This window comes from Chlorocebus sabaeus, chromosome 26 (genome assembly GCF_047675955.1).
Source record: "Chlorocebus sabaeus isolate Y175 chromosome 26, mChlSab1.0.hap1, whole genome shotgun sequence".
In the NCBI taxonomy this organism is placed as follows: Eukaryota; Metazoa; Chordata; class Mammalia; order Primates; family Cercopithecidae; genus Chlorocebus; species Chlorocebus sabaeus.
Genome location: NC_132929.1, coordinates 48,356,014 through 48,372,683, shown reverse-complemented (window position 1 = coordinate 48,372,683; position 16,670 = coordinate 48,356,014). Strand labels below are relative to the sequence as shown.

The 16,670-nt window shown below is 38.8% G+C and overlaps 1 protein-coding gene across 1 annotated transcript in view; it reads right to left on the bottom strand.

The window, feature by feature from the left end:
- Positions 1-16,670, bottom strand: part of ARIH1 (ariadne RBR E3 ubiquitin protein ligase 1) — a 130,435-nt gene that overhangs the window by 22,436 nt on the left and 91,329 nt on the right. The window contains exons 8-11 of the mRNA XM_008015994.3: positions 13,997-14,039; positions 13,422-13,493; positions 10,361-10,491; positions 8,848-8,905 (exon numbers count right to left, since the gene is read on the bottom strand). Coding sequence (XP_008014185.1) covers positions 8,848-8,905; positions 10,361-10,491; positions 13,422-13,493; positions 13,997-14,039 — 304 coding nt within the window. The remainder of the gene's footprint in view (positions 1-8,847; positions 8,906-10,360; positions 10,492-13,421; positions 13,494-13,996; positions 14,040-16,670) is intronic.

Sequence of the window (16,670 nt, the reverse complement as noted above, 5' to 3'; positions counted from 1 at the left end):
TTTTTTGTATTTTTTTCGTAGAGACGGGGTTTCACCGTGTTAGCCAGGATGGTCTCGATCTCCTGACCTCGTGATCCGCCCGTCTCGGCCTCCCAAAGTGCTGGGATTACAGGCTTGAGCCACCGCGCCCGGCCTAGAATGGTTTTTATCAAAAAGATGAAAGGTAAGTCTTGGCAAAGATAAAGAAAGAAGCAAACTCTTGATACGTTGTTGATGGAAATGTAACTTAGTATAGCCATTATGGAAAATGGTATGGGGAGGTTCCTCAAAAAACTGAAAACAAAACTACCACAGAATCCAGCAATACCACTACTGTGTATATATGAAAAGGAACTGAAATCAATATGTCAAAGGGATCTCTGTACTCTCACATTCACTGCAGCATTATTCACAATAGCCAACACATGGAATCCACCTAAGTGTCCATCAATGGATGAAGAGAGAAAGAAAACGTCATATATGTACACACACACAGGAGTACTCAGCCTCAAAAAAGGAATTCTGTTATTTGTGACAACATGGATGAATCCGGAGGACATTACATTAAGTGAAATAAGTCAGGCATAGAAAAGAAATACTACATGATCTCACTTATATGTAGAAACTAAAAAAGTTGAACTCATAGACATACAGAGTATAATGATGCTTACCAGAGGTTTTGGGGGATAAAGGGGTAGGAAGGGAGGGAATGGGGAGTTGGTGACCAAACAGTTTCAGATAGACTGGATGAATAAGTTTTGAGATTTATTGCATAGCAGGGTGAATACAGTCAATAATAATAAATATTTCAAAATAAGTATTTCAAATGTCTCACCATAAAAATGCTAAGGCCAGGCAATACAATAATTAGTTTGATTTAATCATTCCATTGTTTACATATTTCAAAACATTCCACTGTACTCCATAGATATGTATAATTACGATTTGTCCATTAAAAATAATAATTTAAAAAGCTGATTTACTGATGAAACAGTACTGTGATCTAGGCTAAAATCAGGAATAGACGGGCCGGGCGCGGTGGCTCAAGCCTGTAATCCCAGCACTTTGGGAGGCCGAGACGGGCGGATCATGAGGTCAGGAGATCGAGACCATCCTGGCTAACACGGTGAAACCCCGTCTCCACTAAAAAATACAAAAAAAAACTAGCCGGGCGAGGTGGCGGGCGCCTGTAGTTCCAGCTACTCGGGAGGCTGAGGCAGGAGAATGGCGTGAACCCGGGAGGCAGAACTTGCAGTGAGCCGAGATCCGGCCACTGCACTCCAGCCTGGGTGACACAGCGAGACTCCGTCTCAAAAAAAAAAAAAAAAAAAAAAAAAAAAAAAAAAAAAAAAAAAAAAAAAAAAAAAAAATCAGGAATAGACATCTATTGCTACTTTCGTTATTTCATACTCTTGAAAAATGTCCTATTAATTGTACTTTCTAATTCCAGTAGCCACAAGCCACACGTGACTACTTAAAATTCAATTTAAGAAACTAAAAATTCAGTTCCTCATTGCTCAATAATCACATGTGGTTAGTGACTACCAAATTAGACACTGGTGATAAAGAATATTTACATCATTACAAAAATGTTCTATTGGATGGCACTGTTCTACAGTATGCAACAAGATGTAAAACAAGCAAAAAGCAGAGATATTTTTAAGTAGAAAACCACAGAGGCAACTAGATACCATGTAACTCCTGATACAATAGAAAATATAATCAATTAAGTATTCTGGGTTCCCCCCAACCACGGAATCTGAATTTGATCAAGTTTCTTGAATTAATCACCAGTTGCAGAAAATGCAGGGATAGAAGAACCTATTAAATGATACCATGCAGTTGCAACCAGCAAAATCCATAATGGAGGAAACTCTACAGGACAACATGATCTAGTTTCTTCAACAAAGAAAAAAAAGCAAGGAGGGGGGAAGAGAAGGAACAACAGGTAGAGGAGACTCAGGAGATATCAATTAAATCCAATCTGTGGACCTATGTGGATCCCAATTTGAACCACTATAAAAGAAAATTTAAGAAAGGCCAGGTGCAGTGGCTCAAGGTTGTCATCCAGCACTTTGGGAGGCTGAGGCAGGTGGACTGCCTAAACTCAGGAGTTTGAGCCAGCCTGGGCAACAACACGGTGAAACCCTGTATCTACTAAAGTACAAAAAATTAGCCGGGCGTGGTGGCAAGTGCCTGTAATCCCAGCTACTTGGGAGGTTGAGGCCAGAAAATTGCTAGAACCCGGGAGGTGGAGGCGGCAATGAGCCGAGATCACGCCACTGCACTCCAGCCTCGGTGACAGAACGAGACTTTGCCTCTTTTTAAAAAAAAAAAAAAAAACACGCAAAATTTAAGATAATTGGGGATATCTGAACAATAGATAGTTGATACCAACAGAGTATTGCTTTAAAACATAAACAGTTGAACATTGAACAATACAGGATTAAACTGTGAGTCCACTTATATGTGGATTTTTTTCAATAAATATATTGAATTTTTTTGGAGGTTTGCAACAATTTGAAAACACTTGTGGACAAACCAAAATTAAGAAAAGAGTTGTCATGAATGCATAAAACATATGTAGTCTATCTTATCATTTACTACCATAAAATATACATAAATCTATTAATAAAAAGTTGAGATTTATCAAAACTTATGCACACAAACTCTTACAGATTGTATATGGTACCATTCACAGTTGAGAGAAATGTAAACAAACGTAAAGATGCACATGGTACTCTGGAAAGGACTGTCAATGCTATCAAAGAGAACCTCGACAGAACATCATGGAAGTCTGGAAGGAGTGCACCACTGAAGACGTCATCGTTGTTATAGAAAAAACTATGGTATCATCAAGCCTGAAACAATAAACTCCTGGTAGAGAAAACTGTGTCCAGATGTTGCCCATGACTTCACAGGATCTACAACAAAGGCAATCAAGGAAATCATGATGGGAGGTGAGGGGTTAGCTAACAGACACCACACCACAGGAATTAAAAGACCACATGATGGAGATGAGCTGCTTCCAAACCAGTGCCAGATAATGAGGAAGACGACGCTAAAGAAGCAGTGTCAGGAAATAAATTGACATTAGACCATTTGGCAGAAGGGTTCTGATTACTTAAGACTGCTTTGGATTTCTTTTATGAATGGACCCTTCTATTATACCAACACTGAAACTAAAGCAAATGGAAGGAGGATTGTTACCATACAGAAACATTTTTAGAGAAACGAAAATGCAAAACAGATAAGGTTTTTCTGCAAAGTTACACCAAGTGTGCCTGCATCTCCTGAATCCCGTTCGACTTCCTCTACCTCTGCCACTTGAGCTAGCAAAACCAAGCCCTCCCGTATTTTCCTCCTCAGCCTACTCAACATGAAGACCTCTATGATGATCCACTTTATTTTTTTTCTGAGATGGAGTCTCGCTCTGTCGCCCAGGCTAGAGTGCAACAGCGTGATCTCGGTTCACTGCAACCTCCGCCTCCTGGGTTCAAGCAATTCTCCTGCCTCAGCTTCCCGAGTAGCTGGTATTACAGGCGCCTGCTACCACGCCCAGCTAAGTTTTGTATTTTGAGTAGAGATAGGGTTTCACCATGTTGGCCAGGCTGGTCTCAAACTGCCGACCTCAGGCGATCTGCCAGACTCAGCCTCCCAAAGTGTTCCGATTACAGGCGTGAGCCACCGGGCCCAGCTGATCCACTTCTACTTAATAAAAGTAAACATTTTCTCTTCTTCACAATATTTTAAAATAAGTTTTTCCTAGCATACTTCATTGTTAAGAACACAGTCTAGGCCAGGCACAGTGGCTCACGCCTGTAAACCCAGCACTTTGGGAGGCCGAGGAGGGTGGATCACCTGAGGTCAGGAGTTCGAGACCAGCCTGACCAACACAGTGAAACCCCGTCTCTACTAAAAATACAAAAAAATTAGCCAGGCGTGGTGGCGCATGCCTGTAATCCCAGCTACTCAGGAGGCTGAGGCAGGAGAAGCGCTTGAACCCGGGAGGTAGAGGTTGCAGTGAGCCAAGATCTGCCACTGCACTCCAGCCTGAGTAACAAGAGTGAAGCTCCAGCTCCAAGAACAAAAAAAGCACACAGTATAATAAAACATGTAACATACAAAACAGTGTTAATTGACTGTTATCGGTAAGGCTTCTGGTCAACAGTAGGCTATTAAAACAGGTAAGTTTTGGGAAAATCAAAAGTCGTATGTAGATTTTCCATTGTGGGGGTAGGATGGGTTAGTGTCCCTAACCCCTGCCTGCATTGTTCAAGAGTCAACTGTAATGGTATTACAGTTATGTAAAAACAGTCTGTCTTTAGAGATACATAAAATATATTGTTATCAAAGCAACAATGTATCCAGTTTAGATTTTGTATTATTACATTGTAAAAATTATTCATATAAGGCCTCTACCATTATACCATAAATCTCTAGAAGGAATAGACTTTTAAAAAGGTAAAGTATTTCCAATACCTGATTTGCAGAAAACGATTAATAAATGCTTACTAAATGCAACCACTATCGAAGGGGTTCTTAACACACACACGTTCTTTTCCTTTATCCTTACCTCCTCCTTCTCTCCCATGTTTTAAAGCCTATGTAACAGATACTACTTGGCCCTGTGGTTGGTCCCTTGCTTAGATATACTAATTCTGAGCCACAGAATTAGCTAAACACATGATCCAGCATTATACAACAACAAAACACTTCAAGAAACCAACGCAAGTTGTGGGTGGTGGTGCACACCTCAAGTTGCCTCTAGTTCCTGCTAATGGGGAGGATCACTTGGGCCCAGGAGTTCAAGGCTACAGTGAGCTATGATTATGCCAACACACTCCAGGCTGAGTTACAGAGCGAGACCCTCACCTCAAGGAAAAAACAAAACAAAACCACAGCCATGTTATTTCAAGAGTCAGGTAGGTATCAAACCAATGCTCATGAACAGGAAAATTATGCCAATCTGAAAATATGTGGAAAATCTGCTTGGCATTTTATCTTCCCCTAAAGTACTAATATTTTCAAGCCTGTCAAATTCCCCAAATGAAATGAAAACCCTCTCTTACCATATTGACATGTATGATGCTATGGGACTTGATTTAATCTAAGAATTCTGAAACTGCTTCTCACTAAAATTCAACAAGAAAAAAGAAAACCCATACACCACTGCTAATAAGATTTTTTTTTTGGAGACAGGGTCTTGCTCTGTTGCTCGGGCTAGAGTGCAGTGGCACAACCATGGCACACTGAAGTCTTAACTTCCCAGGCTCAAGTGATCCTCCCACCTCAGCCAGCATGTACTACCATACCTGGCTAAGTTTTAATAAATTTTTTGTAGAGACAGGGTCTCAGTTGTTGCCCAGTCTGATCTCAAACTCCCGCGCTCAATCCTCTCGCCTCAGCATCCCAAAGTGCTAGGACTGCAGGCGTGAGCCAGTGAGCCTGATCAACACAAATTCTCCAATCAAATGCCAGAATCTGGAATGAGAAATGCAATCAGTGACCTGAAAACAGTCGGGGGGGCAGGGAAAAGCCTACAAACTTGACTGCTTAGAATAGGGGTATGTGAACTCTGGCCTGCATGACAAATCCAGCTGCCACCTGTCTTTGTAAATAAAACTAGTTTGCTTTCTTTGTTGTTTTTTGTTCTGAGATAGGGTCTCTGTCATCCAGGCTGAAGAGTGGTGGCCTGATCATGGCTCACTGCAGCCTGGAACTCCTGAGCTCAAGCAATCCTCCCACCTCAGCTCCCAAATAGCTGAGGCATACACCAGCATGCATGGCTAATTTAAAAACTCTTTTTTATTTTATGAAGATGAGGGGGTCTCAATATGTTGCTCAGGCTGGTCTTGAACTCCTGGCCTCAAGTGATCCTTGGCCTCGGCCTCCCAAAGCACTAAGATTACAGGTTTCAGCCATCATGCCCAGCCAGTAAATAAAATTTACTCGGAACAGTTATACCTATTCATTTAAGTCTATGACTGCTTTAGCATTATAAGGGCAGAGGGAGAGTTGAGCAGTCACAACAGAGATTATGTAGTATGGAAAGCTAAAAATATATACCATCTGATTCTTCACAGACAAAGTTCGCTGACCCTAGTCTAGAGGATAAGAAGATTCAAATATCCACCACTGTCAGCACTGCGGTGCAATATAATGAATCAACAGTTTTCTATAACACAGGTACATCTTTTGCAGGGCAGTCAAGGTACCATGGAGGATCTTTTGAATATGTGTCAACCTTCTACTAATTTTTCAGACTACAACTACCAGTAAATGCTAGGCCAGAGCCTGGGAGTAGGGAAAGATGAGGAGGCCAGATAGCCATGCAATGGTGTGATCCTTTCAGGGAGGCGTGGCTCCCAATCAGTTAGTCAATTAACCAACCAACCAATGGAGTGATAGGACATCTTTTCTTGTACTACCACAGTTATAGAAGATTCTAGTTTAGTCCAACAGATGTGAATAGAAAAATAATCCATTTTACTATCTAGAATCTAAACATTAAAGACTTGGCTCAAAAGCTATGCACATAACCCACCCTCCCTATAGATCTCAGAAAGGGATGATTCTACCGGCATCCAAATAAAGATCAGGTGAGGTTAAGGATAACCCACATATATTTTCTTTCTTGATAAACAGCACATCTGTCTAGATAACTTTATCAGGTTAATGGAGGAAAAAAAGGTGATAAGAACATATATCCATAATACATTCTGGGCAAATCAAGTAATGCATCATAAAAATTAATGTTGGAAATATAGAAATATATAGAAAGTTAGTGGGATATGACTTAAGAGACACCATTTAAGAAAGAAAAGAAAATTGGTGGGAGAACAAGTTATCTCATGATATTTAACAGTACAGTAATAATACATTTTTAAAACCCCAACAACAGTATCTACCAAATTAACATTTACTTCAGTTTCACTGATTTTGTGGCTCTTGGTTTGGCTGTAGAGCTGTGCAAGAGCATAAGAGTTTATAGCTGGTTCTTGTTTATATATATTTAAATAATATCATAATAAATATCATGTAAACCAATATTGGAATTTGTAGGGAGTTTTTCCCCTGTAAATGGACCTAAACATTGTGAAGGTCTGTGAAACATCATTTATAATTACAAAATACAATTTCCCAGTCATTTTATTATTTATTTATTTATTTAGAGATAGAGTCTCACTCTGGAGTACAGTGGCAAAATCTTGGCTCACCGCAACCTCCACCTCCTGGGTTCAAGTGATTCTGGCCTCAGCCTCCTGAGTAGCTGGGATTACAAGTGCAAGCCACCATGCCCAGCTAATTTTTGCATTTTTAGTAGAGACAGGGTTTCACCATGTTGGCCAGGCTGGTCTGGAACTCCTGACCTCAGGTGATCCGCCTGCCTCGGCCTCCCAAAGTATGGGGATTACAGGTGTGAGCCACCAAGCCCAGCTGAATTTCCCAGTCTTTTTAAAAAGAGAGAGACGGCCGGGCGCAGTGGCTCAAGCCTGTAATCCCAGCACTTTGGGAGGCCGAGACTGGCAGATCATGAGGTCAGGAGATCGAGACCATCCTGGCTAACACGGTGAAACCCCGTCTCTACTAAAAAATACAGAAAACTAGCCGGGGGAGGTGGTGGGCGCCTGTAGTCCCAGCTACTCGGGAGGCTGAGGCAGGAGCATGGCATAAACCCGGGAGGCGGAGCTTGCAGTGAGCTGAGATCCGGCCACTGTACTCCAGCCTGGGTGACAGAGCAAGACTCTGTCTCAAAAAAAAAAAAAAAAAAAAAAAAGGGAAAGACAAAACTTTCACTTCTAACAATATGACAGACTAGGTTACATATATATTCACTTCTATATATGATATTTTTATTAGAAATACATTTTGAAGATATGTTAACAAGTAAAACAATAAAAAACAAACCATGTTTTAGATTGTATCCTGGTTAGGAAAACCATTTGAAAAGAATATTTCTGGGACAACTGGGGAATTTCAATATGGAATGGGTGAATGTAGGAACTATTAAATTCCAGGGTTCTACAATTATGATAAAATCACCAGACTGAAAGGAATGAAAAGTGCTTTAGAATCTAATCCACACCTAGTGTTTGGATTCCTTCTATAATAGTGGCTCATTTCCCTAATCTAGCAATAGGGAACTTCTCAGCTCCTGAGACACTCCATTCCAAATCAGCTCACCAGAGCTTCTTGATGAACAAAAAGGTTTAAAAAAACCTTAAGTAAGATATTGCCTATAACTAGCACCAGGGTCATTTAACAAATGCTGTTCACTACTGTTCTTCTTGGGGTAGGAGGGATCTTTGAGCAAGACTCTACCTAAAGCTAAAATGTACTATGTGACTACATTAATGAAAAGAAAATAAACTTACTCTAAGTAAGAATGTTCTTAATAAATATTTTGGATAAGATTCCCTTTCTAAATGTAAATAGATATCCAATATTTACTGGAATATCTAATATTTACTGGAATGTCTTTCAGAATTGAAAACTTCTACTCAATTATTTCCTGGGCCAGGCGCAGTGGCTCAAGTCTGCAATCTTAGCACTTCGGGAGGCCGAGGCCAGTGGATCACGAGGTCAGGAGTTCGAGACTAGCCTGACTACTAAAAATACAAAAATTAGCAGGGTCTGGTGGCAAGTGCCTATAATCCTAGCTACTCAGGAGGCTGAGGCAGGAGAATCACTTGAACCCAGGAGGTGAAGGTTGCAGTGAGCTGAGGTCGCGCCACTACACTCCAGCCTGGGCAACAGAGCGAGACACCGTCTCAAAAAAAAAAAAAAAAAAATTTATTCTCTAATGAATATGAATATACAATGTGCATTCTTAGTCAACTATTATCCTGTAATACATATACTTACCTCCTGTGCATCTCTTGCTGCCTTTGCATCATCCTCATTATAGCGGTTACAGTTGTACCTTCAAGTAAATAAAGAGGATTCCATAAAGAAAAAAAAAAATCAATGAAAAGAAAAAAAAAAAAAATCCCAGAATTTTAACCTGGATTTACAGATTATCTAACACCAACGTTGTCTTTTATAACAGAGAAACTGAGATGTTAAAACACCCAGACTATTCTACTGCTATGACAGAATTAGCAGGCTGAAAGGAACTGTTCGAACCCTGTCTAGTGTTTGAATCCTCTATAATAAATTACTTCTTTATCCAGTGATAGGAAATTCCCCACCTCCTGAGGCAGTCCATTTCAAATAAACTCACCTATCATTATTAGAAAACACTATCCTTCCTTCTAGAACCGTTGACTCTTGTCTGAATTCCTAACTCAACTTTTTGAGAAAGAGACAAACTTTTCTCTTAGGCCATCTGTTACTTAAGTCAAATATTTCTAATTTTCCAGGATTATTCACCTTATCTGCTCTTTTATAAACCACAGAGAACCAACAGTTGACAACCTACCAGGTAATAGATGCTGTGCTATGTGCTTTGCTATTACAGTTTTTCAGAGTCATTTAAAACTGCATGATATACAGAACGGTGCGAACGGGGAAACATACCCAGAGAGGTCAGCTCAGAGCGTAGATGAGTAACACTTGCACTTCCCCTGAAGTGGGTACTATACCCCAGTTATGGAAGCAGCTATTTCTTGAGTGCTTACTATATACCATGCACTTGGCTAAGGACTTTAAATATACTAACATATTTAATCCCTTAAACATTTTATGAAATACGCATTATTTTCTTCATTGAGAAGATGAAGAATAGAATTTAGAGAGGATGGGAAACATACTTAAGAGTATGACAGAGTTTCGGAGCTTAAACTTTTGCCTGTCACCCAATGGAGGCTTATGCCCTTAACCAGTGAGAAAACTGCTCATATGCTGTGTAAGATTATTTTTTTTGAAACAGAGTTTCGCTCTTGTTGCCCAGGCTAGAGTCCAATGGGGCGATCTTGGCTCATTGCAACCTCCACTTCCTGAGTTCAAGCGATTCTCCTGCCTCAGCCTCCCAAGTAGCTGGGATTACAGGCATGTGCCACCACGCCTGGCTAATTTTGTATTTTTAATAGAGACGGGGTTTCTCCATGTTGGTCAGGCTGGTCTCGAACTCCCGACCTCAGGTGGTCCACCCACCTTGGCCTCCCAAAGTGCTGGAATTACAGGTGTGAGCCACCGCGCCTGGCCCAAGATTCTTATATTAGTTCAAGTAAGCCATCAATAAAATGAGGAAAGCAGTATGTTTCTGTGTGTGTGTGTGTGTGTGTGTATGTCTGCATATACTTATAACATTAATCACATACTATGTATTTATTTAGCTTGCAAGTTAGATGGTGATATCTATGAGGTAAAAATGTTATTCATAATACATGGTACATACCTATGTAAATACATTCTTCCCTTAATTTCCCCAACCTACCAGGCAGATCCATGTGGTTCCCATGGGCCAAGACACACCCAGCAAAACTCTGCTTTACAATTCTGGTTACGACAGACCATGTGATTACAACCACCATCCTTCTCAATTGTGACATGGCATTTGGGACATTCCTATGAAAAGAAACTATAAAGTTGGTGTCAACGCTACACTAGGTTGCATTACTAACATTAAAGAAAAGCCAGTTCTAGATTTGGTTTTTAAACATCTTATTTATTGCGGTTAATACACATAAAGCACTTAGAACAGTGTTGAACACTTAAGCACTATTTAAAGTGAGCTGTTATCATTATTACCACTGGCTTTTAAGACGTACAATTTAAGGACTTGGTTTTTTAAACTCAGAGTCTCACTACGTTGCCCAGGTTGTAGTGCAGTGGCTATTCAGAGGCCCAATCATAGCTCACTAAAGTCCTGAACTTCTGGAGTCAAGTGATCTTCCCACCTCAGCCTTCCTAGGATTTCTTTTTAAGCAGAGTTGAGAGACAAAAACATTGTAAGTATTTAGTAATAATAGTATTATGGTAGATAAAAAGCATTCTATTCATATAAATACACTATACTCTCTAGTGTCATCTAGAAATAATGGAGTACTTCCCATATCCCATGCACTGTTGTCAATGTTTTATATGTATCAACTAATAATTTCTTAGAGTGGTGCTATTCCTATTTCCATTTGTCAGATTAATAAACTAAGGGAGAAAGAAATTATAAAGAAGCTAGTCCAAGGTCACGTAAGTAAAGTCAGGATCCAAATCCAAGCAATCTGACTTCAATGTCAGGTAACTAGGAAATCAGACCTTGATTGGTAAATTCATTTTGTGACTACTGGATTTTCCAAGTTTCTCCTGCCAAATACCCAGATTTTAAATTCTTTTCATTGTACTCCTTTTAACAAGTATGCTACAGAGATCATGTTAGATTATTTTTTTCCAAGTCCAAATCATTTTCTTTTTCTTTTTGAGACAGGGCCTCACTGTTGCCCAGGCTGGAGTGCAGAAGTGCAATCACAGCTCACTGTAGGTTTGACCTCAAGGGCTCAAGTCATCCTCCCACCTCAGTCTCCCAAGTAATGCGACTACAGGCACATGCCACCATGCTCGGCTAATTTTTGAATTTTTTGTTGAGTTGGGGTTTCACCATGTTGCCCAGGTTGGTCTCAATCTCTCTCAGGCTCAAGCAATCTGCCCACCTTGGCCTCCCAAAGTGTTAGGATTACAGGTGTGAGCCACTGACCTGGCCTCATATCATGTTCTTGGTTGCTAGTAAGCCAAAATTACCTCTCTGTAGGCCTATGGTTTTTTTGTTCTTGCATTTGTGATTGAGGTTTGTAACTCCCCCAAGGAGGGAACGTCACTCACTATATTAGTATTTGCACAATTTGGCCTTCTTTGTGGAACTGACTATGCTGTCCATCAACGATAGCAATTATTTCAAATCAAATTTTTGAAATCATCAAGAAATTTTACATTTTTCCAAACAAGCAAATTTCAGGCATAAAATGTTTCCTTCTAAATTTCTTGGTTATAATTAACCAAATAGTATTAAACTTCCAAAATGTTAGGATATCACTGACAATATGCAAATCTGTTTAGGGAGCTAATAATCTCAAAAGCTTCTAAAACCTCAAAAGAAAAACTCTTCGGTTTTCTCCCAAAAATACTGAGCAGCTAAATTTGCTTTACAAATTGCCATTCTTCCTTGATAATCTATAATCTAAACTAAGCCAAACATATTCAAGCCTGTACTCCCTATTTTAAACATCTTCGGGGCTTACGAGTAGGAATTTCTCTAAATGTAGAAAAAAGGCGACCATTTAAACAATTTAGTGAAAATATAATTGCCATTCTAAATATAAGTTTTTCAGAGCATATTAAAGAATTCTGGGACTTTAAGGAACATTTCTTGCGGGAAAATCTTCGATTTTCAAAAAAAGAATGCTTGGTTAAGAATTTTTTTTAATAACAAAAGAAGTAACCACTTTCTGATATTACAGTATATTTACAGTAAGGTTTTCTTTGATTGATGTGAGTTATGCTTATCGTGATGGTTTTGGAGGGAACAAAGAAATATTTCTACCATATATTCCTTAAAGAATTAGGCATTTGTTTTATGTGGCAAGATTCACTGTTTCACTACTTTCTGGGAGATAGAAACGTATATTCATTTTTATCTGTAAGTATGTAAGATGTATACTTAAACACACACAGATAACCTGTGTTGGCCTTCACTGTTTACGCACTTCTTACTCTCATTGTCCTGTGATGAGTGAGTGAACAGTTCAAAGATAACTTTATATACTATGGGTCGAACAACTTGGCATTCTTTAAAGCATCATCTTTACATGTACAAAATAATACTAAAAATGAATAGCCCATGAACCATCCTACCATTCATTACCCAAGTCACTCACTATGTGGACAGGATAGGACTGAATTACATAAAGGATGGATAATACAACTTTGTATTGAAAGACTAGCTGGGTACACAGCTGGCATTGAAATGCTTGCTTATTATATTAGTGATTAAGGAGAAGGGTACTCAAGACTTAAACACTTGTAAGACATTTGTCTGGGGTTAAGAAAGTGGCTTGTGATCATAAAGAGACTGAATTTTGAAACTAGTATCAAGAGCAATATACTTCAAAAAAAAATTAGGAACAAAAATGTAAATCAGCCTAATAGAACCAAGCTAGGCGGAGTAAACTCCAATACATTCATATACTAAACGGCAGCCAAGCACAAATCCCACACTTGAAAAATTATCAGCTTTTTCCTCTATAGAACACTAATTTTTTTCCAGTAGAAGCAACCTAAGGCAGAGAACTGTGGATACTGTAGTACAGTACTCAATACTCTAAAATAAACTCAAAGACAAAAAGGAAATAACAGGCAAGCATTCTAGAAAAAAAAAAAAAAAAAGACTCAATGGAGAAAAAGATGAAACGAAGCCTGTAAGTAGCTCACCTTATTGCTTTTGCTAATGCCAAAACACCAACCCTTATCATTTTCATTACCAAGAATTACTGAAGGAAAACACTAACCTTTGTGTTGGCTGCAATCCAATTGGAGGTTTCACTGTCATCATCGCACTTTTTAATCCATTTCTTTAACCACTGTTTGAAAACAACAATTGTTAGAATACAACAAAAGACTTTAAAAAAGAGCAAATTACTTTAGCACTTAACTATAGTCAAGCTTAAATGTAAAAGCCAATGAAAAAGATTATCACTAGGCTCACATCATCTTAAGCCAGGGAAATCCCATAACTATAATGTCCAGTATATATAAAATCAACCAAAGTAGGATTTTCTTTGGCAGAAGCTGAGTGGGGAACCTACAGCTTGAAAAGAAGCCCAACTACAAGGTGTGTATTCCCCTAATTACAAAGCCTGACAAAGACGTGCCTTAGCCATGGTTATTCTAGTAATAATCAGGAACTGACTTGACTTATACTAAGGAATTACCTCTGAATACATGCAATAATCATCCGAAATTAAAAGGGTAAAAAAAAAAAAAACCTACCAATAGATAGATAAAATCATCAGCTACGATTTTCAGTCACTAAGTCTTAGAAGTGTGTCATTACATTATTTAAAAATGGAAATATCAAACTCACCTTACATTTAACAGGATCATGCCAATTTTCTCCACAGTTAAAGCTGTTAAGTGATACAAAGAGTTAATAGAATTAAGGCCTACCTACAGTAAGTAAGTAAATAAGCCAATCATTTCATGCCTTATAGTTCCACAGTCACTAGTTTCTAGTGACTGGCAAATACAAGGAGAGAATCCATGTCTGCTTTACGGTTAATTACCTAGAATTTAGTATTAGAACTAAAACATAGTGGGTACTCAATATGTGTGAAATGAAGAATGACTATAAGCATGAAGACACGCTTTGATGACAATTTCATAATAATTGTTGCTAAGGTGCCTCAGACTATATTGAGAAGTTTCAACTCATGTTTCATCAGTGTATTTTTAATCTTTTACTTAACACCCTAAATGAAGAATAAAAGGCTGACTTTGTAGGTTACTTATATAATTTAGTACTAATACACAGTAGACAATATATGGGAAGCAAATAGGTCACATCTTTGCATTATTTAAACAAAAGAACCTCAGCCCTGTAGAGGGAAATGGTACTGGGCAAGGTATAAAAAAAAAAAAAGACTAACTACTTACTAAACATGTATTAATCGGTAATTCACTTTTGTTTTCTAAGCTCATGACATATACATTTGTAAAAGAAGGATAATTAACAAACACAAATGCTTAAGAAAAAAATAATAAAACGACAGATTAGCTAATTAAGTAATTTACGAATGGCAAAAAATCCTTTGCTAAAGAGAGAAACAAACTACTACTGATTTAAATCAGGTTAAGATAAATGGTTATTTCTGAAAAGAAAGATGGGGAATGGGAAGGAACATGGAACCAAGGAGCTTCAAATATACGTGTCATGTTTTATCTCTTAATGAAGAAAAACAAAATACTAATTTCGCTTTAGCTGGATTGTAGCTACATAGGGTATTCACTGTTGTATTCTCTATACTTTGTTTGACATGTGTCATGCTAAAAATACATTGGAAAGTAGGTATTATCCACCTTTTCTCTAAAATAACAATGCATATTTAATCTTTATCATAACAGTATGTATTTTACACATATTCAATCTCTGTGAGCTTACCTGCTCTTTTTGGAAATATTTATTATTAATGATGTGTTAAAGTGTAATTCTATAGATGTTTGGAGGAAAAAAAGAAAGGTATGGCATACCAATAAAATATCTACCCCCCATCCCCCAAAAAATATCTGGTTGGCCATGGTGCTTCTTGCCAGTAATCCCAGCATTCACGGAGGGCCAAGGCAGGTGGATCACTTGAGGCCAGGAGTTCAAGACCAGCCTGGCCAACATGGTGAAATGCTGTCTCTAAAATAAATAAATAAATAAACAAACATATAAGCAAGCCTGGCGTGGTGGCACACGCCTGTAATCCCAGCTACTCGGGAGGCACAAGAATCGCTTGAACCTGGGAAGCAAAGGTTACAGTGCAAGATCGTGCCACGTACTCCAGCCTGGGTGATGGAGTAAGACCCTCTCTCAAAACAAAACAAAACAAAAAATCTATTTGCTGGGTCTAGAGCGCCTTGGCTTGACGGGCTTCTTACTCCTCAAGACCCTCAAAGGAACAGAAAATCATCTTAAACTTCTAGCAGGATATAAATGTTAGTGTCCCACTAAAATGTGTATGTTAAACTTAATAACCAATGTGACAGCATTAGGATGTGGAGCCTCTAGGAGGTGAATGGAATTGGCATCCTTTAAAAAAAAAAAAGGGCCCAGAGAGCTGCCTTGTCCTTTCCACCATATGCGGACCCAGCAAGTAGGCACCATCTATGAACCAGAAAAGCGGGCCCTCACCAGACAACAAATCTTCTGGCACCTTGATCTTGGACTTCTCACCCTTAAGAATTGTAAGAAATAAATTTATGTTGTTTAGAAGCCACCCAGTTTATGGTCTTTTGTTATAACAGCCTGAACATGAAGACAGAAAACGGTACCAAGAAGTGAGGGTGCTGTTTTAACAAAACCAAAAATGTGAAAGCCGATTTGAAACTAGGTAATAAGTAGAGGCTAGACTAAGAGCTTGGAAGTGCAAGCTAGAAAAAGCCTAGATCACTGTGAATGAACTGAACTGTTAAGGGTAATTCTGGTGAGGATTCAGAAAGACAGAAGTGTGGGGAATGCCTCAATCATAGAGAAAACCTAAATAAATGGCCATGAACAGAATGTTGTTAGAAATAATGGACATTAAAGGCCATTATGATGAGGTCTCAGATGAAAATGAGGAACATGCTGTTAGAAACTAGAAGAAAGGCCATCCTTGCTATAAAGTGGCAAAGAAGTTGGCTGAATCGTTTTGGGGTAGGTAGAGATATGAATCTGAATATCTGGTTGAGGAAATTACCAAGTAAAGTGTTGAAAATGCAGCTTAGCTTCTCTTCAATGTTTATAGAAAATGCAAGAAGAGATGAATGACCTAGAGATAAACTGTTAATCAAAAGGAAATAAGTCAAAAATTTGAAAAATTTTCAGCCTATCCACTTCAGAAAAAACGAGAACAACTGTAAAGGAGCCTGAACTGATTAAGACATCCCCTAATATGTGGCACTGGAAACTTCCTGGCAGTTCAAATCTAGAATTCAGAGGCTGAAGAGCATACTATAGAACTCCAAAAGCCCAATTTACCAAGAAAGCTGGGCAAGAAGGGCCACAGGAAAAAAGT